We start from the raw sequence: 24230 nt of genomic DNA on the forward strand, positions 1-24230 counted from the left end.
GAATTCAATCGAGATAGTGGATAAGGGCGGAGCACAGCCAGATTAGAACCAGTTGAGTTAGGTTGTTGTGAAAAGTTCAAAAAGTTTATGGGTGCTCTCAAGGGTGGTGTTTCCGTCAAAAACACTTGAGTCGATACTAGATAGATGTGTATGCACGAGGTGCTAATACATCCCCTGGTGAGGCACTCCGTACATGATCATATTGATGATTCAAAAGAGTTCAAAAAGAAGTTGTAGTTGTTTTTCACAGTTTATTTCGTAAACGAGTCTTTCATTGGTGAGATATCATTAAGATGTTACACTCATTGAAGTTGCCATCATACATTTAAACTGCTCCAATGCATTTCGGGCGGGTGGCCCTTTATCACGGAGTGCTGAAAGGAAGACAGAACAGGAATCAGTACTCAAAGTGGTGTAATGATACTGAGAATTAAGTGCGGAGTGCTCAGAGAATGGAGGGTGGAATGGTGTTAGTGGAAGAGGGAGGGTGCAAGGTAAAGGTACACATGCAGGGTATACATAAAATACGACATGGGGTGTGGGGCGCTAGGTGTGGGGGTTCAAGAAGTCAAGGGTTTAGGCATGAAACTTACTTCGTGTCAATGATGGTGGCAGCCGCTATCTCAACGAGTCGGGACAAACGCGTGGCGTGTGACGGTTAGTTAGGGGTGTGTATTACATTTTTAAAGGGTGTGGAGAGTGGTGAAAATAGACGTGGGACTGACATCAAACGAAATAGGGGAGGGCGAGTTAGGTAGACGCCATATTGGAATGGTGAAGGCGAGTGAAGTGTAGAAAGAAGGAATAGAAGGATGAGTAAGAAAAGTACAATGGACAATGAACAGTGCAGGGCATGTATATAACTATGTACAATAAAGTTACAGGTAACAACTGTATTCAATTCGGTCATTAAGGCCGTATGGTTTCAGAGTTTGTAAGCGATAAGTCCATTCCAGTTCTCTTCTGAGTAAAGTTTTTCTGTTGTCAACACCTTCTTTGGGAAGGATGATTTCCAAGACGATAAACTGCAATTGTGCTATGGTGTGTCGGGCTTCTGCGAAGTGGGCTGCAATGTTGGACTTCTCCTGTTTTAAACGAATGTTGGATTTGTGTTCGTTTAAACGCGTTTTGATTTTACGTTCAGTCTTACCAACGTATAGCTTGCCGCATGGGCACTTCAAAGCATAAATTAGGTTAGCGGAGTCACAGGTGGCATTGACTTGTAGATGAATCGCATGACCCTTCATGGGGTGTCTAATGCTGTTGCCCTTAATGATACTGTTGCAGTGGTTGCAATTAAAACAAGGTTGGGTGCCTTTGTACGTTTTTTGTTCTGGAGTTGGTTTAGAGAGGATTTCTTTGATGTTTTTATTCCTGGTATAAGCGAACAAGGGTGGATTGGTAAACATGTCCCTGAAATCGGGCTCCATTTGTAATATGGGCCAATGACGAAGGATGATTCTTTTGTAGACCTGGCTTGCTGTGGAGTATTTGGAAACCAGTACCATACGTTGTTCGGTGTTCTTTGGTGTTCTGCTGAGGCTTTGTGCTCTCGAAATGGTAGTTACACGGGCCTGGGCTTCTTTGATGACTTGTTCAGGATATCCTCTATCCAAAAATCGGTTTTGCATTTCTTTGATGCGAAGGTGGTATGTTTGTTCATCAGACACTATGCGTTTGATACGCAACATTTGGGAAAAAGGTAAATGTTTTTTGAGGGATCCCTGGTGGAAACTGGTGTAGTGGAGGGTGTTGTTTCGGTCAGTTTCTTTTCTGTGGAGGTCTGTGGAGAAGCCTTGTGATGTAATGGAAATTTTGACATCCAGAAATTTAATTTCTTTTTCACTGATTTGCCAAGTCAGTTTGATGCGTTCATCTTTAGTGTTTAGTTCCAGAAGAGATTGGTTGAGACTTTCTTTGGAGTCTGTCCAAAGTAAGAATAGGTCGTCGATGTATCTTACGTACATTTTTATTCTCTCGTTGAAATGAGTGTTGGCATATATGTGAAGTCTTTCAAAGTTTTCCATATAGATGTTGGCATAGGTCGGGGCAGCACAGTTTCCCATAGCCATTCCAGATAGCTGAAGGTACCATTGATTATTTACTTGAAAATAACTGTGGTATAAGGTAAAACCCATGAGTTCAATCAAAAAGGTTTGCATTTGTTGGTCGATGTCACTATTGAGTAAAGCGTGTTCAATGGCTTCAATTCCGCCCTGGTGCGGAATGGAGGTGTACAATGAGTTGACATCCGCTGTGCAGAGTATAAGAGTTTTGTTGTTGGTGTACTCGATGGTAGAAAGCCTCACCAGGGGATGTATTAGCACCTCGTGCATACACATCTATCTAGTACAGAGGAATTCACTCACTCGCCCCCAGCCCTGCAAGGTACAGAAGGCACGCACCAAAAACTACAGCTTCTGAATTTGGGCTAGTAATCTGCTAATATTTTACCAGACACACTTTTGCTCACAGTGCCAGGTTAAGTGTTGCTTCCTAAGTGCCATGCCCACCACAGCGTGTCTCTGTGTACCTAGGTGTGTGGAGCGTGGGCTGGGGGGAGGGGTGGGGTAATTGATTGCCACTTGGGCTTCAGACCCTAACCCTTTCTTGACAGAAGATGATGTCGCTTTAAAGGGCTCTGAGCATCAGTTCAAATGCGGAGGGCTGTAAAAGAGGCAACAGATGCAAACTGTAAAACAAAGACAATTAACCCCTGCTCTGCCTAACAGCGCCCACCCCAACCTCCACAACACTTCGCCTAGAACAGGGGTCTCCAACCTTTTGTGTAGTCAGAGCTACTTCTGGCCAGTGAAAATTGTTGTGAGCTACTGAACCCGAAGCAACTTGCGCATTTTTCCGAGAGACCCGCCACGCCCGTTTCATTGACTTTAAGCCTAATTTAATCAGAGCCCATACTGTAATTTGAACAAAATACGTTTTATTGCTTTTATTGTATTGCCTGTATTATCATTGTTGTGTCTGTGACTGCTGTTGTCTGTCTTCCCCCGCTGCCTGTACGTGGTCCGTGCCCCTTTTTCTTTCCTCTGTTCCCCTTGCTCTCTCTGCCCGGTCTTTCCTTCTATACCCTAGCTGCCCCGTGTCTCTGCCCGGTTTTCCCTTCTGTTCCCCTCGCTGCCCCCGTGCCTCTCTGCCCGGTCTGCCTTCTGTTCTTAGCTGCCCCTATATTTCTGTATTCTGTATTTGCCTCTGTGCCATTCGTTTTTTGTGCCCGTCTTCCCTCTGTGCCACTTGTTTTTCCCTTGTTTTTGTGCCCCTTTCTGCCCTCTGTTCCACTCGTTTTTTTGTGCCTTTCTGCCCTCTTCTGCCCTCTGTTCCACTCGTTTTTTGTGCCTTTCTGCCTTCTGTTCAACTCGTTTTTTGTGCCCTTCTGCCCTCTGTTCCACTCGTTTTCCCCTTGTTTTTTGTGCCCTTCTGCCCTCTGTTCCACTCGTTTTTTGTGCTTTTCTGCCCTCTGTTCCACTCGTTTTTTCCTTCGTTTTTGTTCCCTTCTGCCCTCTGTTCCACTCGTTTTTCGTGCCTTTCTGCCCTCTGTTCCACTCGTTTTCACCTTGTTTTTTGTGCCCTTCTGCCCTCTGTTCCACGCGTTTTTTTGTGCCTTTCTGCCCTCTTCTGCCCTCTGTTACACTCATTTTTTGTGCCTTTCTGCCTTCTGTTCAACTCATTTTTTGTGCCCTTCTGCCCTCTGTTCAACTCGTTTTCCCCTTGTTTTTTGTGCCCTTCTGCTGTGTGTTCCACTCGTTTTTTGTGCCTTTCTGCCCTCTGTTTCACTCGTTTTACCTTCGTTTTTTTGTTCCCTTCTGCCCTCTGTTCCACTCGTTTTTGGTGCCTTTCTGCCCTCCGTTCCACTCGTTTTTGCTTCTTTTTTGTGCCCTTCTGCCCTCTGTTCCACTCGTTTTTTTGTGCCTTTCTTCCCCATGTTCCACTCGTTTTTCCTTCATTTTTTTGTGCCCTTCTGCCCTCTGTTGCACTCGTTTTTTGTGCCTTTCTGCCCTCTGTTCCACTCGTTTTTCCTTCATTTTGTGTGCCCTTCTGCCCTCTGTTCCATTCGTTTTTTGTGCCTTTGTGCCCTCTGTTCCACTCGTTTTTCCTCCGTTTTTTTGTGCCTTTCTGCCCTCTGTTCCACTCGTTTTTTTGTGCCTTTCTGTCCTCTGTTCCACTCATTTTTCCTTCCTAACCGGCGCTCTCTGACGCTTTGTCAGCCGTCCCTCCCACGGGATCCCTAATTCCACCATTGAGCTTACCTGCGGTGGTAGGCACGTCTCCTGGCGTTGGAAGGCACGTCTCCTGGCTGCTTCTGGCGGTGGAAGTCACGTCTCCTACGTGACTTCCACCGCCAGAAGCAGCCAGGAGACATGCCTTCCAACACCAGGAGACTTCACAAGAGTCAGACTCTCACAAGAGGAGTATACAGTTCCAGGAGAGGAGCGTCATCCTCTTCGCCCGCCCCCACCCCAGCTTAGCTCCAATCCGAGTGGCTGGTTTGGGTGAGGGAGGGCAAATGGAGCCGGAAAGGCTAATAGCCCAAAATACCACCAAATACTACTGAAGGGCTACACGAGCTACTCCCGGGGTCTCCGCGAGCTACCAGTAGCTCGGGATCGACCGGTTGGAGACCCCAGGCCTATATTTTGATAAAAAGGGCGCCCCTTTCGAGCTGGAAGACAGCTCTTCCCTATTGTGGCTTGGAAGCGCCTCGACAACACCACTGGGCCTGTAAAGTTTCAGGAAGAGGCGCGTTAGAGTCGTTGTACTTTACGCACCAGCCCAACAAGAGATGATGAGGTTACACCACAGTGCGAGCGGTAGGTAAGTCAGTGCGTATCCTTCCCCAGACCACTCTCGTCAATGACATTCTTTCTAAGGCAGGCGTGGGGGTCTGCCTGAGGAGGGGGCGGGAGACTGTAAACTTTATCTTCAGCACATTTATGTTTTTAAGTGTGGCGCTTTGCCACTGGATTCAAGCAAGCCGGGCTGAAGACGGCTGAAAGCCAGAAACCGGTCCTCGGTAGCTTGTTTCCGGTCCAGGGAAGGCATGGTTTGGCAGTTCGGGCTGGACTGTTCCCATGAGGCACAGGGTCAGACTGATTTGCATATGGCCATGTCTGAACTGGGGTGGCAGAGTGGGCTAAAGAACGGTGATGGATTAAACCCAGATCAGTTGACTGCGGTGAGTGCTTGTATTGTCAACGCTCCGTCCATCATATTCTTTGGTTTTTCTTTGTTCGCCTTAAGTTGGCAGGGTATGCTCAGACGTGAGTCCCTTGCTCACTTTGCCACTGGATTCAAGCAAGCCGGGCTGAAGACGGCTGAAATGCCAGAAACCGGTCCTCGGTAGCTTGTTTCCGGTCCAGAGAAGGCATGGCTTGGCAGTTCGGGCTGGACTGTTCCCATGAGGCACAGGGTCAGACTGATTTGCAGATGGCCATGTGTGAACTGGGGTGGCAGAGTGGGCTAAAGAACGATGATGGATTAAACCCAGATCAGTTGACTGGGGGTGAGTGCTTGTATTGTCAACGCTCCGTCCATCATTTCCTTTGGTTTTTCTTTGTTCGCCATAAGTTGGCAGGGTATGCTCAGACGTGAGTCCCTTGCTCACTTTGCCACTGGATTCAAGCAAGCCGGGCTGAAGACGGCTGAAATGCCAGAAACCGGTCCTCGGTAGGTTGTTTCCGGTCCAGGGAAGGCATGGCTTGGCAGTTCGGGCTGGACTGTTCCCATGAGGCACAGGGTCAGACTGATTTGCATATGGCCATGTCTGAACTGGGGTGGCAGAGTGGGCTAAAGAATGGTGATGGATTAAACCCAGATCAGTTGACTGGGGGTGAGTGCTTGTATTGTCAACGCTCAGTCCATCATTTCCTTTGGTTTTTCTTTGTTCGCCATAAGTTGGCAGGGTATGCTCAGACGTGAGTCCCTTGCTCACTTTGCCACTGGATTCAAGCAAGCCGGGCTGAAGACGGCTGAAATGCCAGAAACCGGTCCTTGGTAGTTTGTTTCCGGTCCAGGGAAGGCATGGCTTGGCAGTTCGGGCTGGACTGTTCCCATGAGGCACAGGGTCAGACTGATTTGCATATGGCCATGTCTTAACTGGGGTGCAGAGTGGGCTAAAGAACGGTGATGGATTAAACCCAGATCAGTTGACTGGGGGTGAGTGCTTGTATTGTCAACGCTCAGTCCATCATTTCCTTTGGTTTTTCTTTGTTCGCCATAAGTTGGCAGGGTATGCTCAGACGTGAGTCCCTTGCTCACTTTGCCACTGGATTCAAGCAGGCCGGGCTGAAGATGGCTGAAATGTCAGAAACCGGTCCTCGGTAGCTTGTTTCCGGTCCAGGGAAGGCATGGCTTGGCAGTTCGGGCTGGACTGTTCCCATGAGGCACAGGGTCAGACTGATTTGCATATGGCCATGTCTGAACTGGGGTGGCAGAGTGGGCTAAAGAACGGTGATGGATTAAACCCAGATCAGTTGACTGGGAGTGAGTGCTTGTATTGTCAATGCTCCGTCCATCATTTCCTTTGGTTTTCCTAGTAATCTCTGCATCACCCGGATCTCGAGAGCACGAAATAGGAAAGTGGGCAGATAAACACATTTTCAAAAGCACGACGACCCCTTTCTGGGCAGTTTCACATCACTCTTTCACTAAACACGCCTAATTCAAACTGCCAATTCTGCAGAGCTAGGAAGCCCCCGATGCTAATTCCTGGTGTTCAGCAACCAATTAACTTTAACAAAGGCGAAACCGAATGCATTTCCAATGTAACATGTCTCGCATTTGTTAAAGTTAGAGTTGTTGACAATGTTTTTTTACTTTTTTACACCATTGGCAATAGTGCTATGCAATTATATTAACTCCACTGCAAATAAAAAAACAAAAGTAAAAAAACATTGTTAGTTTCAACACCAGCAGCTTTAACTTTAACAAATGCGAGACCTATTGCATTGCAAATGCTTGTTATATATTTTATTCTGGTAATAAATCCAAAGACGAATATCTTGAATGGGTCATGATGCCCCTGCCCCCCCCCCCCCCCCCCCATCCCCAGTAATGGTAATCAGTAACATACCACATTCTGTGCACGAGCATGTACGGTTTATATCTCGACATTTTTTCATGTGTATTTGTATTAGCCCCTTGCCTACCATCCTAACCTATATATATATATATATATATATCCTGTGCCGTCGTATGAGTACAACAAGCTTCGGAAGATAACGCTTACCTTTTTACAGCGCATCGTTAAAATCCAAGTTTGTAAAAAATCGAGCTCTTAGTGAATGATTACCCTGAAGAAGGGCTTTGACCTGAAATGCATCGGGCATGTACACTAAGTAATCCAAGAATGTATTTACGTGAAATGCCACATTGAGAACTTTCCCCGTAACAAGTGATTTTGAAGATTAACCCATAAGTGTGACGTAACACGATGGCATCCATCAAGTCAATAAAAAAGAAGATTTAATTGGTTTTTTGAACGTTTTGAATTTTCTTAAAGGGTCGTTGAACCCTATGGTGTGCAAAGTCGGGACGTTGTTTACAGTTAAACAACACAACTGTTATCTTCTTGAATTACGCCCTCAGATTAGAAGGAGATACCCACCTGCACCCACCTGCACCCTACCTCAGCATCAATTAGTTTAATTTTAGTTTATAGTAACTTAAGTGTGCCACAAAACAATTGAATTATCTTCATGAATCAACCCCACAGTTTCTTGAGGCTAAGTTCTCTTTGTACTCGCCAGCTAGACCCCTGAAATCCGGAGGCCCTTTTGTACTTGACATCACTGAATCTTGTAGTAAAGCCTTTGGAGACATAACTTTTGCTCTTAAGCCCCCCTTCCACAAGGCACCTAAAGCCAACCTTGTTTAATCAGTTGTGTGGAACATCATTTTCTTTTTGTCCTTATAGAACATTGAAGCTTCAGCATATGCACACTTGCTAAATGATCAACACGTTTTGGTGCTTAAATACTGCCCCTTTGGGCTCAAGGGTCTTCCCCAGGAATGTAGGTATCTCACATCAAATATTGTAAAACAATCCTGGCTTCTTACGGCATGTTCACAAGCCTTAGATGGACGAGGGGCAATATGGAAGTCTCGCATCAGGCTATTGTCGGGGTGGTCAGTGTCCAGTATGTTTCCCTGTGCTAGGCATTGTAATCGCATCTTGCACAATTGAACAGGCCATCCTCATGCTGCCAAGCCACACTCGCAACTGACCGGTTGTGGGCAGAGGAAATACAGAGGCTCCATAGGCCTTGAGACTGGAAACTATGGGCCACATGCATCTACCTATTTAGGAAGTGCAAACAGTGCGAATCGGTAAATTCTGCCGTTTGCGATTCCTAAATAGGGTTTTGGGATGCATCAAGCATTTTTGGCAAAATCGCTATTTTTAGCGAATTCCAAAAATGCGATTGCTTTTAAGGAATCGCAAAATTGCGATTCCTTAAAAGCAATGCATGATTACTTTTAAAATTGCAAATTCGCAATTAGGGGGTGCAAATTACCACGAGGGTGAACCTCGTGGTAATTTGCGAAAATGTATTAAAATGCTCAAAATTGCATTTTAAAACACTGTCATGTTACTGACACACATGTCCTTAGGACATGTGTGTGTGAAACATGCACTTCAAAATACATTTCAGGGATGCAGGGGGGTCCTTTGGACCCACCCTGCACCCATGTAATGCATTAACATTTTGCGAATTCTAATTTGCGATTTCACAATTCCCATTGATTCCTATGGGCCTTTTGGCCCATAGGAATCAATGGGAATTGCGAAATCGCAAATTAGAATTCGCATAATATTTGCGATTCGGTAAAAATTGCGATTTTTACCGAATCGCAAATATTATGCGATTTAAATCATGCATCCCATTTTGCGATTCCTTATTTGCGATTCCCTAAAAATCGCAAATAAGGAATCGCAAAACCGGACTTTGATGCATGTGGGCCCTAATGTTAAATAGCAAAGCATTTCTTTCCATCGCAGCAAGCACCAAAAGGGCAGTGATAGTGAGGTAGTGACTGCCGGGTTCAACAATTCTTAGCAGCTTTGTCTGTGTTGAATCCTGTCTGAAAACATTGGGCTGTGGAGGTTTAAAGGAACAGCTCATGGCTCAGCCTCACTCAGTTCTGAAAATAGTGGCGGCTGCCACTTTATTTGTAGCTGAGGTACAAACTTTTACGTAAAAAGTGAATTTGTAATTATTTTCATTTTGACACCTTAGATTATATCACTGCTCTTGGTGGTCTTTATTAAAATTAGTGAACTACACCCGTTCTGCTGTGACAATGTTATTAATGATTGAAAGGCAAATCAGTTATCCTATTAACTCCCATATAAGCCTTTTACTTTTATAGATGGAACAACATTATGGTCTGATAAACCATACACCAGAGAGGTTGTTGTACAGTGTGCATCCTAAGGTGGCGCCGTGAGAAAAGTCATTGTCTAAGGTCAACCTGTTTGGTAAAGCTTGGAAGCTGGGATTGAAAACAGGTTTTCTGATTAGACACTACTATTTAGACCCTGGATGTTATTGCATTCTTTCCCTTTCTGCTGTGATGAAAATGTTATTTGTGACCGAAAGCGAAAAGTGGTTATCTTATGACTCCTATACAAGGCTTTTAGTGCTATTATAGATGGTGCAAGATTATGGCCTGTTAATCCCTATACAAGAGAGGTTTTTGTATAGTGCACCTCCTGAACTAAATTATTTCAAGTTGCTCTCAAATGTGATAATCACTGAAAAGGAAGGAGAGGGAAGAAAAGTAATTGCCCCTAGCCACATCGTTTGGTCAAGCTGGAAAAGTGCTTGAAACCAGGGTCTCTGCATCAGGACCCAGCACCGAGTTTTACTCTGGGTTCAATAAAAGTTTCAGACTGGCTTTGGCATGTTATGCAAGGACATTCACACTAAAACCTGATTTTTAGAAAATCAGGAAATAGTAGTGGAAACACCCATCTACATAGAACAGCTATAGCTTGGGTAGAAACTGTGTAAGCATCTCTCGTTCAGAGAACAGGTGCAGCTGGGTTAACATCAGCACAAGCAGGTACACATCTGGCAACAGCAGTGCACGCTTTAGTTTCTCAAAGAACAGGGGCAGCCTGGCAATTGCAAAGCAAGCTTCCCTCTCTCAAAGAAGGCAATAAGTGCAATCTCCCATTTGTACAGGACAGATTCAGCATGGCAGAGCTGTACACGCTTTAATCGCTCAGAGAACATGAACGGTTTAGGTATGAGTGACATGCAGGTTACAGACAGATGTTTATGACAGGTGCTACCCTCATTGAGAGGAAGGTATAGGTGGATAAGTCAAGTGAGTGAATATGTAATTTGTGACACCATTCACACTTAGGTGATAGTCCACGTCAACACCCTGAAAAGCTTGCTGCTGTCTTTCTGAAACCTCTTTTTATTGATTCTTTGTTTTTCCATGTATTGAGAAATTATAGTAACCTAGGAAGTCATTGCTTTTTGGAACAACCTCGCCACAGCCTATGTAACTATGCTCTAGACAGGCACACAGCTGACAGCTTCTTCGAAAAGGGGTTGAATGCACAGGCATCAAGCCTTAGGCAATCCCACCCTAGGTGCTTAACTTGTTCAAAATGCTGCAGGCTGCCAGCGAGCCTCACTTAGTTGACCCTAATGTAAACATCTGGCCCTATTCCAGATCTTTTAAGCATTTGCACCGTTACAAGGCATCTACACCTCGCATCCTTTAGTGAACAGTATAAGAATGAAATGTCACCCTGACTCAGCAAATTCTAGAGCTGTCAGACGGAAAATGCTTAATCATCCTGCTCTCAATGTTTCTATTAAAAAAGAGCAGCATGTTATGTCTCCTAGTGAAGTTAAAAATTAAACTCGGATAGAGACAATATGTCTGGATTTTGTGGTAGATTGTTGAAGTGTGAAAAAGAGATGGGAAAAATGCAAAGGTGAAAACGGGGAAGTGAAGGAGGCTGGATTAAAGGTTGTACGCAATTGTTTGTTTCTGTTACAGTGCAGTATTGTATCCATAAAGTACTAGGATACATTGTAAAAAAAAAACAAGAGTTATCTCCTTAGAAGGTGAACCGTAATTACTGGTATCACAAGTGGTACAGTAGTACTGAAGATAAATACCTCCAGGTCAGACTTGGAGGTGTTGTTCCTGGTAAATGCAATTTCATTATGAATTTACGTGAGATTTAGTGGAGTAGCACCTATTTCTGCATGTTAATACTCGTTGTGTAGCGGTCCACAGGCAATCAATTTTTGATACCACCAATACTGGTAATACCATAATATCAGTAACACTCCTAATACAAGCCTAGATTTGGGGATTTTTCTGATATTTTTGTTTGTTGTGATACACCGAGGCCCTCATGAGAAAGATCTTGCAGCAATGTGTGGTCTTCTTGAGACATTTGCATGCACGCCAGCCCTCCCGATTCAGACAGGAGACCACCAATTTCAAATCTAGGTTCTCCCTCCCTATCCTGCATGCAAAAACTCTATTCCTAGGTGGGCTTCTGCAGACAAGGACTGGTCTTGTGTGACTTTGAATATGCACCGCCAGTAACCTGCTCCTGTTATATGCACTGCCAGTAACCTGCTCCTGTTATATGCACTGCCAGTAACCTGCTCCTGTTATATGCACTGTCAGTAACCTGCTCCTGTTATGTCAGTAACCTGCTCCTGTTATATGCACTGCCAGTAACCTGCTCCTGTTATATGCACTGCCAGTAACCTGCTCCTGTTACATGCACTGTCAGTAACCTGCTCCTGTTACATGCACTGCCAGTAACCTGCTCCTGTTACATGCACTGCCAGTAACCTGCTCCTGTTACATGCACTGTCAGTAACCTGCTCCTGTTACATGCACTGCCAGTAACCTGCTCCTGTTATATGCACTGCCAGTAACCTGCTCCTGTTATATGCACTGCCAGTAACCTGCTCCTGTTACATGCACTGCCAGTAACCTGCTCCTGTTACATGCACTGCCAGTAACCTGCTCCTGTTATATGCACTGCCAGTAACCTGCTCCTGTTACATGCACTGTCAGTAACTTGCTCCTGTTACATGCACTGCCAGTAACCTGCTCCTGTTACATGCACTGTCAGTAACCTGCTCCTGTTATATGCACTGCCAGTAACCTGCTCCTGTTACATGCACTGCCAGTGACCTGCTCCTGTTATATGCACTGCCAATAACCTGTTCCTGTTATATGCACTGCCAGTAACCTGCTCCTGTTATATGCACTGTCAGTGACCTGCTCCTGTTATATGCACTGCCAGTAACCTGCTCCTGTTATATGCACTGCCAGTAACCTGCTCCTGTTATATGCACTGTCAGTGACCTGCTCCTGTTATATGCACTGTCAGTAACCTGCTCCTGTTATACGCACTGCCAGTAACCTGCTCCTGTTATATGCACTGTCAGTGACCTGCTCCTGTTATATGCACTGTCAGTAACCTGCTCCTATTATACGCACTGCCAGTAACCTGCTCCTGTTATATGCACTGCCAGTAACCTGCTCCTGTTATATGCACTGTCAGTGACCTGCTCCTGTTATATTCACTGTCAGTAACCTGCTCCTGCACATGTTTGCCATGTTCTTTCTGCCTGCCATAGGGCTTTCTCAGTCCTCCTGACAGGTAAGGAAAAAACATATATATTTGCATTTCTGATATCCAGTCCTGCGGTAGCACACTTGCAAGTCCCATGCATGCCATAGACCCAAATCAGGCCTTCATAGAAGTCAATGGGATAAATGCATTCTTCCAATAATTTGTTTTTAATCTCCCAATTTACCCTTCTAAAATGCTGGCATGCATGCATTTACGCCAGTGAGATGAACGCTGTGTAAATAACATTAAATCCATTTTAGATTGAACTTTGTAAGGGAGAATTACCCACTGATCTCCACTGTTCTATAGAAAGATGTAGGCACCAAAATCTTTTTAATGGAAATTTGAATACGTGTCTCCAGCTTTTGGTCCATCTCGCTTGATCCTGGTAGAACTCCCCACATTGTCACATGGGTGAATTCCTGGGTTTCTTTAGGGTGCTCACAGGGTGATGACTTAGTGTCCCTTGGATACTTGAGCTGTGCAGTGTTTCTAGTGGGCTGTGTGGTGTGTTGGGTTTGTGTCCCTACGATGGAGCTTGGCGTCTCAGTGCCCCTAGGATGCAGGGCATTCTTATAGGCTAGTGCTCCCCCTGCCCTCCTCCCCAGAAGCAGGGTAGTGTGAAGGAATAGTGCCCACAAATAAAAGTTCTCTCTGGTAGGATTTTGCCCCTAGGATGTGGTGGTAAGTGTCCATGTGGTATCACACAGTATGGTGGGAATTGGCTCTACACAATCCCTGACCCACCCAGACCCCGTAACGCCACCCTGCTGGCACCAGTGCGGCCCTTGGTCACACCACAAACCGTACATTGCGGCCCCTGGGGAATTCTATACGAGTACCCAAGGTATATAGGATGTGGTGTTTTTTCTCCCGAGTGTGCAGCACGATATGATGAGGTAGTTAGTGGCTGTGCAGTGGACTGGTGTTAGGAGCAGTGCAAATGATGAACTGATATCAGTAGACTGCATTGGAGTGTAATATCTTAAGTGTGCCTCTGCTGCAGAATAGTAGGGAAAGCTAGAGAATATGTGATGCGGTGTGTCCCGTTGTTTTATATAGTGCTAACCTCCCATCCTCCTATTGTTTCACAGCGCTTTAGGACACTAATCTAATGAGATTCCAAAACAAAGAGGGTCTCAGAATGCAACAGAACAGAGTGAGCAACATGATCTTTCTCTCTCTCTTGTAGTCTCCTGGCCTCCATGGTGGCCCCCAAATCTGCTGAACGGCTGTGATTGGTTAGGCCCTACAGGATGTTTATCTGCAAGGAGATTACAGAGATTCTCAGATGGGGCAGGCTTCTGTCTTCAGGTTCTGTGGGTGCCCAACACACACCAACCGTGGCTTTATGGTCATAAGCAATCGCCTTCCTTTGTAGCAGTGGCATCTTTGTACTAAAAAAAGGACACTAAATGACATAGTGGTAGATCAACTTCCTGGAAGCGCTGCCTGATCTTTACACTGGTCTGTTCTTGTCTGAGAGGATCTGTGCTGCTAGATTGGCATATGTAGATTCAAGGCAGTACTCCCAGGCTGTAGAACCTCAGCACAGCTCTCTAGTATCCACTTGCCTATCCATTGTGCCTTTAGGTAACAACAGCCCTCTCCAGCCAGCTCTAATATGAATTAACACCATTCAAAAACCCAGACTTCCCTCTCTTGCCCGATATACATTTGCATAGACCCCTTGTGTTGGACATGTACTGTACTAGCATTGAGATGTAAAGCGCTCTTTATTGAAACCTAAGAAGCATGCCGATTACAGCGGGGTGTGACGGCGTTGGACTAAGCTCCTGAGCTGTAAAACCCAAGACAGCATTACGTATGTGTGTTTGAGGATGTTTCCTATAACTGACTAAACTTACAACAAGCATCCCGTGGTGAGCCAATCTTTTTTTAACAATACACACGTGAATTGGAATAAGGTACTGGTGAGTGGTAGCTGTGGAACTAAATACCTCAGTGCTGGTAGTTTACAGATGTCGCACGCCAGTTTAGCTAAAACAATCTACAGGACTAATCCACTACAGACACTAGTTAGACTCTTTGGCAAGACTATTAACAGATGCGCCATTATTTTATTATTATTATAGGTTGTGGAATATTGGCTTGAAATGGGGTCCACCAACTTGGTTAACACAGGTTTCCAGGCAAACTCAGAGGACCAAGTGATTTGCTAATGGCCTCCCCAAAGGTGTTAATGCCTGTTACTTTCCCGCCCCGGAATTGTGGGCCTGTTGCAAATGTGAGGGCGCAGAATGAGAAGGATGGGCGATTAACAGTTGTTGATCTCAGCATGTGGGCAGTGAGGCTTTTAGCGCCATTCTCTCTAAAATCACACGCCGCAAGCAAGCAAAGTGATTCATGGCTCTTCTTCGCAACATCTACTCTCGCCACATTTTCTTCAGACTCAGAAAGCTGAAGAGGAGAGCGTTCTACGACTTCCCATGGTCTACCTGGTGCCAGCCTTCTACTGAGATAGCTTCTGAATTTGTTAGGGGTGGGCGGAATTTGCGTAATCGCGTTACGCAAATCTCTGCGAAACGGTAAAAAACCTCCGCGAACATGCAGAAATTCCGCGAACACGCGGAATAGCTTGTTCTAGATGCTTTTTTCCTGTTCGCAATCGCTGTTTGCGTGCTCGCCGGAAAATGTCTCGCGAACAAGCATTTTGAGAATGCGAACAAGCAAAAAATTTTGCAAAGTTGCGGCCCGCGGAATTTTGGCCAATTTTGTGTTCTCCGCGAAATTACCCATATTCTGCAAATTCCGCGAGCGGAACGGAATTTTCCGCCCAGGCGTAGAATTTGTCTTACTACTTATGCAACCTTAACCCCTTCCACACTCATGACGAGCTGGGCTCGTCATGGTGTAGCCTCCTCAAACACTGATGACGAGCCCAGCTCGTCATGAACAATGGGAAATTCAATAATCCAGCACAGCAGCAAAATATCGCTAGCAGCGATGGTGTTAAGATCTGTACTTAATCTCCCAGGCATTGGTTGGCGGATAATATATTATGTTTTTAACTTAGCTGGCCAGCACTTGTGTACACTAAAGGTCTACAGACACCCACAAGTGCTTTGAGTTACAGTTTCCGCAAACAGGGATCGGTAACTGCATTATGTTTTATGCTTTGTTTCAACAGGGATCTACCTAATCCGGCCATGAAGATTGCTGTAATTGGACAAAGCTTGTTTGGAAAGGAAGTGTACAAGGAGCTTCGGAAGGAAGGGCATGAGGTGGTTGGCGTGTTCACTGTCCCAGACAAGAATGGCAAGGCTGATCCTCTTGGTAAGTAAATGAGCATTTAATGGGGCGGATTTACTGTAATCTCATTGTAACCATGTGTTCTGAGCTGCATCCAATGTTCCATTGGTTGATAGCACATGTTAGCCTTTTAACCTCATAGAAACATATTACAACAGAATAATTTCTGAGAACTTTATTTGCGGGAGATACACATTATCAAAGTTACATGCAGTAAAATGAACCAACCAGTAATATCCAACAGTTTGATCCACATATGTTCAAGATCTGATCCTTTTATCTAGATCAATGGTTGACCTGGTGTTAAACTTTCTTCGACTGCAAATTTCCTGCATTGTTGAAGTTTTCTAAAAGGAGGGCTGGAGATCAAATTCAGTAACTGCATTGAGAACTGGCCAAGACAGAGCAGAGAGTCCTGGTGCATGCATTCCATTCTGATGAAAGACAGGGAACATGTTGGATGGAACCTGCACCGCTGGTGTGCCCGGTGCAGCTCAATGGACTCATACGTGTTACTGTAGTAGAGGGAAATAAACATATTTGAGGATAGAAGTCAGATAAACTCGAAAAATACTCAAGGAGTTTGGGCATATACATTTCAAGAGGGCACAACGTGTTTGTGAGTTTCTAAGAGACAACGTAAGTGGACGCAATCATGGGAATATGCTATTTTGAGAACTGAGGGGTGGCGAGCCCAATATAACTTTTAGGTGTGCTGCTTTTATGCCTGGATAGCATGTTCACATACTCAGTACTACATATTGAAGATGAACACAATACACGGGTTAGGTAAAACACATTAGAAATAGCACAGACCGTACTGTAGAATAGTGCTTCTCAACCTTTTGACTCACGAGGACCCCCACTAAATCACTACTGGAAGCCGGGGACCACCCCAGCAATTTACACAATTAAAATTTCATACATAAACTAGTAATTTGAAAAAAATACACAAATAAGTGCACACCAAACAAATACTCGAATTACTAAAGATTTTATTCTTTTATACTGAAAAATCTATAAAAATCAAAATATTGTAATGGGAACGTTTGTGCTGTATCTTGGCAACATTCTTTTTAATGTTTGGTTTTATTTTGGAAAGTTGAACCCTCAGGACAGAGTCTACATTTCCCAAGCATTTTATGTATTTATTTTTTAGGTACATAAGATCTGAGAAAGCCTTTATATGTAAATATGTGGTGGGGAAAGGAAGTAAAACCTTAAGTGCCTGTCATATCCTCATACCCCTCTGTCACATGTATTTCATTTGTTTTATAGCAACTCTCAAGCCAGTGTAGGGTGTCGGAGCACTTTACATCACGCACATACAGAGACAATCATACGTGTGTAAATCAGTGTATAGAAAATGTTACATAAGGCAAAGGGAACTATAAGGTGTCGGGTTCACGTCATCCATACTGATAGGCATTTTGTAAGAGTGCTTGGTTCGGAGGAGCACAAATTCAGAATTCAGAACATAACAATGTGATTAGTGTTGACTTGATTAATAAGAAATCATTTCTACACAAACAAACCTTTTTTAACAACATCAGAATAATAGAAGACTGGGAAAAAACATAACTTTCTAACTTGAACCTTGCAGTTTGCATGCAGCTGGTTGCTTGGAGTTCATAGCTTACTGTGATAGCTTAGGATTATAATTTATGAACTGCGCAGTAACAAAAGAATCTCTGTGACAAAAGCAGCAATCCACTGTACTATGCACATAAAATACTGTTCTATGAAATGCATGATACACGTTCTTTGCAGCAGGCATATTAACCATCTACACTACCTTCGATGAGTCAAAACTGCCACTAGACAAAACTCCCAATTCTCTCCAGCAGGTAGATTAATCACTAGAGTTATCTTGACACTTTCATTTTTACTCAAATACTGCTGGATATACAAGGAGCTTTGCAATACTTTTAAAACTGCTGCCCACATGAAGTAACAAATATAAAAACACACATATATTTCTGTCGAGAGGCCCCATCTGGAGAAGTGCCTTCCTGACGACCCAGGCCTTGAGATGCCTGCAGCCCTCCTGGGAATGTGCCACGGACCCCTCAGGGTCCATGAACCACTGGTTGGGAACCGCTGCTGTAGAAGGTGTAGTGTACTCCAGACACAGCTGGATAAGAAACTAGTCGTTTTTTTCTGTTACCAAACAATGTAGCAAATGAATAACTATCCAAGTAAATTAATTTTTCAACAATGTTTTAATATATGTGAATATGAATAGGTCCACTGAAAAGCTTCTTTTCCATCTCAGTATTGATACAAAAATTTCAGACAGGCATCAAAACAAAATGTATGCTTAAAATACTTATTTTTCAAGTTCTTGCACCTGCACGTTACCCACATGGGCAATATTTAATTAGTTTTGGGTTCTTAGCACCTTGTTCGGGGCTTCTGTGGTTGTGCAATCATTTCTGAGTCATTCCTTAGAGGCTTTGGCATATGTGTCTCTAAAGGCATCAGAGTCTTAGGGGCATATGCATCAAAATCCGTTATTACGATTCTCAAATAGCAATTTTTTGAGAATCGCTATTTGAGAATCGCAAAGCGGGATGTATTTAAAAATTTGCAAATATTTAGCGATTTCTTCGTATTCCTTAATTGCGATTAGCAAATTGCAAAATCGCAATGAAGGAATACCTTCCATTAATTCCTATGGACCAGAAGGCCCATAGGAATGAATGCGAAGTCATTCTCAATTTGCGATTCGCAATTTGAGAATCGCAAATTGAGAATCATTTCAAGGGTGCAAGGGTGTCATAAGGACACCCTGATGCACCCCTAAAATGAGCATGTGTGTGCATATGGCGCACATACATGCCCTAATGGCATGTATGTGCGTCACATGGCACTTTGAAAAATGCCAAAAAGTGCATTTTTCAAAGAAATTGCAAATCACCACCAACTTGATGATGGTGGTAATTTGCTATTTTTTAAGGAGAATTTGCACAACTTCGGTGCTTGTTAAATAGCATTTAAGGAATCGCAATTTGCGATTCCTTACATGCTTACGCATAATTGAGAATCGCAAAATTAGCGATTCCTTACTAATGCGATGCGTAAATCTGTCATACATCGCGTTTTGCGATTTTGTTACTCGTAAACCCTATTTTTTTGCGAATCGCAGCATTTGGGAATAAAAAGTCTTTCATACATATGCCCCTTAATGTTAAAGACAAAAAGATGGCTCATGATACTCCCATGTGGCTCCTGCTAACAGTAAAATCGTCTGCAACTGAGAACCTTTTTCTGGTTCTCTTACAGAAATTCCTATTTTTTTCCCCTGTATCAGATTACCTGAAATTTCTTAACTGTGTGACAGAACTGTAGAAAGCGACAATGGGGTTTTAGGTGTATGGGTAGGAATATTACCATGAGAAAAGGGAAGTTTTAGGTGTATGGGTAGAACTATTAGGAAAAGGGAAGTTAACTTGTCACAGTGCAATCACATGAACATACTTTTCTCAGTTATTTCTATATTTGTATGAGTGATAGTGAAAATAGTGAATGCTTTTGTCTTTATCCATAGTACTCCTATAGTTAGGGGCCACTTCTGAGCACTAATAAAAAGAGAGCATGATCACCCATCTCAGAGATCCAGGGGTGGAAAATCACACCCATGAACCGTGAAACACTTTCTTTCTCATAAAGCACTGAAGGACGCGGTATGCCTCTTGATATAGAAATGCAAACAACGTCAGCCCCTAAAGGATAATTCTTTGTATGCATTTACGTTTCAAGAGGCACACCGCATCCCTCAGTGCTTTTTGAGAAGCAGTGTATGATTACTTTGTTTCAAGATATTAAAGGTATCTAGGGGCACCCAGTAACAAGGAGTGCCCAGTTTCTCAAAGCGCGTGCCCACCAGATTCTAGGGTGGCAGCGTATCTAGGTTAGGATGTGTTACATGTATCAGTTTCAAATGGCCCAGATGATTTTTCTTCATTTGACTATGAACTGACTGAAACACAGATTAAAGCACTAACAATACTCAACAGCCCTGAAAAAGTCTTGTAGACGAAACCCGTCAGCTGCTCTTTGGAGATGTGTTATATGTGATACGAAGAATTGGAGAAGAATAAAATCAAGGATACTAATAAAAAGGAAAAACTTTGCCGACCCTTTACTATTGACATGCCACTGTTTAGGATAACTTTTGGGACTCTTTTGTGTGATCTGGTACCATTTTGTCCTCAAGACTTCCTTAATTCTTAAGGTCCTCAGGGGATGGGCTAAAATCTATGTTAGATTCAAAGAGCTGGTTAGTGGGATTTTTCTGGATCCACCCTCATCTATTGTTAACAAATAGAATTTGGAACAATAAATATTACTGGCAAATAATGTATGGTTCATCCCATATGTATCTTTCTACATAGTGAGGTGACTGTGAGATTTTAAGAGACACAAAGTGGCAAATATTGAAAGAAAACAGAGAGAAGCTTGGTTGTTTTCAATGAGTAAAACAAATGTTTGAGTGTATTCAGATAAAGTGATAGAGCTAATGCTAAGATTAGTGAAGGAGAAGGTTTTCCGATGTGCACATCTCTCAGTTAATGTATGGAAAGTTAGTCCAGTGTTTCGAGTCCATGAGTAGTGCCAAGCAGTCAAAATAAATAATCTTCTGAGTAGACTAGTAATGTCTGGATCTATAAAATGACTGTAGATGTATGTGTCATTGGTTGTAACTCTAACTAAGCACAGGCAAAAGTCTTCTTGCCAACCATTTGTATCAGGACTACAAATTCCTCTTTGACTTGCGAGCAGGTTGAATCACACCTGAGAATGAGTAAGCCTATCTTTATGACTCCGGTTGAGACTGCCACAGCAATCAGAATGCTTAGAAGATCTGCTGAGCTCCAGAGAATATATCAACCCAGTCTCTCAGTACCTGGTTGAGTCTCCGATCCAACCAAAGAGTGTTTAGAAGATATAGTAAGGTCCAGTGAATATATAGAGACAGTACCGAAGTCCAGGGTCGAGCCTGCCACACCAACCGAAGTGTATTTCTAAGATATACTTAGCTCCCATCAATATATCAAGTCACTTTCCAAGTACAAGGGACAGACAGTGGTGTAGCAAGGTCAGGTGGTACCCGGTGTAGAGAATTTCTTGTCACCCCCGGCTTGACAAAATGGCGAAAATATGTGTTTAAAACACATATTTTTTGTCATTTTGTCACCCCCCTCAGTGATGACTCCCAGAGCGGCCCACATCCACCTCACCCCCCTTCCTACACCACTGGGGACAGACAGACACAACAAAGAGTATCTAGAAGATATACTGAGCTCCAGTGAATATATCAACCCAGTCCTTCAGTACATGGTTGAGTCTGCCATCCAACCAAAGAGTGTTTAGAAGATATACTAAGGTCTAGTGAATAGATCAAGACAGTCCTGAAGTACATGGTATAGACAGACACAGCAAACAAAGAGCATTTGGAAGATATACTGATCTTCTGTGAATATATCAACCCGGCCCCTTAGTACCTGGGCCCGGTCACACCAACCAAAGTGTATTTATAAGATATACTAAGCTGCAGTGAATATATAGAGCCACTCCACACATACAAGGAACAGCCTGACACGACAAAAAAACAGAATTTAATAAATATACTGAGCTCCATCGAATATATCAAGCCAGGTCCCTGAGTACAAGGTTGAGCTGCCACATCAACAAACGAGGGATTAGAAAATATACTACGCTCCAATGTATATACATTGAGCCAGTCCCTTAGTACAAGGTAGAGCCTGCCACACCAACCAAAGAGCGTTTAGAAGATATACTCAGCTCTGGTGGATAAATTGAGCCAGATCCCAAGTACAAAGTAGAATCACAACAAAGAGCATTTAGAAGATGTACTGAGCTCCAGTGATTATATCAACCGAGTTCCTCAGTACAAGGTAGAGCTTGACACACAACAGAGTTTTTAGAAGATGTGCTAAGCTACTGTGAATATATATCGAGCAAGTCTAGCTACAAGGTACAGGTTGCCACATTAAACAAGCATTTGCAATGCAATAGATCTCGCATTAGAAAAGTTTGAGCTATTGGTCTTGTAAATGACACATTTGTTATTTATGTGTTGGTTTTGAAAGTAGCGAAATGAATAGCTTTGTCATTTACAATGCCAATACTTTTATCTTTTACAAATCTGACACCTATAGCATTTGTAATGCAACATGTTTTGTATTTACGTGACTTAGATGTATTGATATTACAAATAACAATGGTTTTTAATTCTTTTAAATAATTAATACTTAAATAAAAGTTATTGTAATTTATAATGGCAATAGCTTAAACTTTTGTGAAGATTATGTTCAGTGTATTTTTTTGTGACGAAAATCCAAGAACAGAAGTGAAATACTAACATCTTTTTGTGTCATTTGTAATAAAGCTTGAAACATTGAGAGAACATATTCGAACCAGTTGTTGTTGAATGGTTGCACAGATTGATACTGTGGTGGTGCATAGTGATGCTGTGGTGATGCCATAGCTAGAGTGAGGGCGATAGATAGCTAGAGTGAGGGCGATGGATAGCTAGAGTGAGGGCGATGGATAGCTAGACTGAGGGCGATAGATAGCTAGAGTGAGGGCGATAGAGTGCGAGGGCGATAGAGTGCGAGGGCGATAAATTGCGAGGGCGATAGAGTGTGAGGGTGATAGAGTGTGAGGGCGATAGAGAGCGAGGGCGATAGAGAGCGAGGGCGATAGAGAGCGAGAGCGATAGAGAGCGAGGGCGATAGATAGAGTCAGGGCGATAGATAGAGTCAGGGTGAAAGATAGTGTCAGGGCGATAGATAGATAGAGTCAGGTCAAAGAGGTGCATACTTTTATACTTTTGAATGCCCTTCATGAAGGGCAGTCCCTAAAATCGACCTACATTGTTAATTAATTTTTCTTCTTATCCCACTCTAGACATTTCAATAGAGTGTATCTCCGAGATAAACAGAGCTGCTAATTAACTATGTACTGCCAAGTGTTTGGAATGGATCGTATCATACAAAACAACATGAATCTGGCCTGAGTACCCCATTGGTAAATGTGGGCAAGTTATTTATTTTGGATGGTCAGAGTAGAACACTGGCAGCTCTGTGGGATTGTACAAAAAGTTTTAACACCACGAACGAAAGAGGTTGGTTAAGAGCGATGTTTGAAGCTCAGTATAGTGTAAAATGAAAATGCGGTAACAGAATATGTAAAGCAACCACTAACACTATCTGCTAAAGGCACAACCCACGCAGGCTGGAGTACATGAGCTACCTGCAACGAAATAACATTAGTTGAAAAAGTAGCAAAAGTATGTTTAATTAGAAAAAGGGGTTGGACACTAGTATTTTACAAAAAAGTAAACAATTGTCGAAGTGGAGCAGTGCTTGCTCCGTCGAACAAGTCGGTGGGTGTAGGAAGACCTTTAATCTGAGTGGAGAGAAGAGTTCCCCGGAGATCTTGCACACCCGTCAGGGTTGCAGAGAGGAAGTATACGGAGGAAAGCAAAAAAAAAAAAGTGTTAGAAGGCCTATGATTGGAGCATTGATGTTTGTTGTTTGTGGGTTTTTGTATAGCGCTCTGTCACTCCAAGGAGCATCCTGGCGCTTTGTCTTCATTGCTGACAGGTTGTACGATGTTTTTATCTGCGTTTAAGTTGTTATGTACAATTAGACCAGGGTTTTACATTTTGATTCTGACAATCCGTAGATCCAGGTTTTTAAGGATTTTTTAAAGATCTGTTCTGATGATATTAGACGGAGGTCCGTGGGGAGTGTGTTCCAGGCTTTGGCCCCAAGAACTGCCAGTGACTTTCCCCCTTTGGTGGCTAGTTTGTACTTAGGGACAGTCATCAGATTGGCTGTGGCTGACCTGAGTTCTCTGGAGGGATAGTACCTGTGAAATCTGTTATTCAGATATTTTGGGCCACGTTTGTGAAAACACCTAAATGTGATCACGAGGACTTTGAATAAGATCCGCTTCTGAATAGGAAGCCAGTGCAGCTTGTTCAGGCAGCTGACGCTGATGATCATTGTGAATGTAGCAACAAATTCACAGGCACCATTTAGAATTCAGATGTACTTATTAGTTGCGGTGCTCGCGCTCGTTCCGCTGTTAAAACTGTTCTCTTTAAATTTGGCCGGTTCAGTAGTGCCAGGTTGGAGACAGCGAGGTTTAGCTAGTGCTGCAGATAATGTGAGTTAGTCACAGGTAGAATTACGACAGTGTTTCGGACAGGTGTGAAAGGCTGGTTTCTGTATAGGAAGAAGGCAGGGAGGGAGAGCAGCTCTGAGTAGAGACC

General features: G+C 43.5%; 1 protein-coding gene across 1 annotated transcript in view; it reads left to right on the top strand.

The window, feature by feature from the left end:
* Window positions 1-24230, top strand: part of LOC147693023 (cytosolic 10-formyltetrahydrofolate dehydrogenase) — a 243769-nt gene that overhangs the window by 18103 nt on the left and 201436 nt on the right. Inside the window, exon 2 of the mRNA XM_086939265.1 lies at window positions 15801-15946. Within this exon, the coding sequence (XP_086795391.1) occupies window positions 15820-15946 (127 nt within the window). The 5' untranslated portion in view covers window positions 15801-15819. The remainder of the gene's footprint in view (window positions 1-15800; window positions 15947-24230) is intronic.

This window comes from Lissotriton vulgaris, chromosome 9 (assembly GCF_964263255.1).
Source record: "Lissotriton vulgaris chromosome 9, aLisVul1.2, whole genome shotgun sequence".
Classification (NCBI taxonomy): Eukaryota; Metazoa; Chordata; class Amphibia; order Caudata; family Salamandridae; genus Lissotriton; species Lissotriton vulgaris.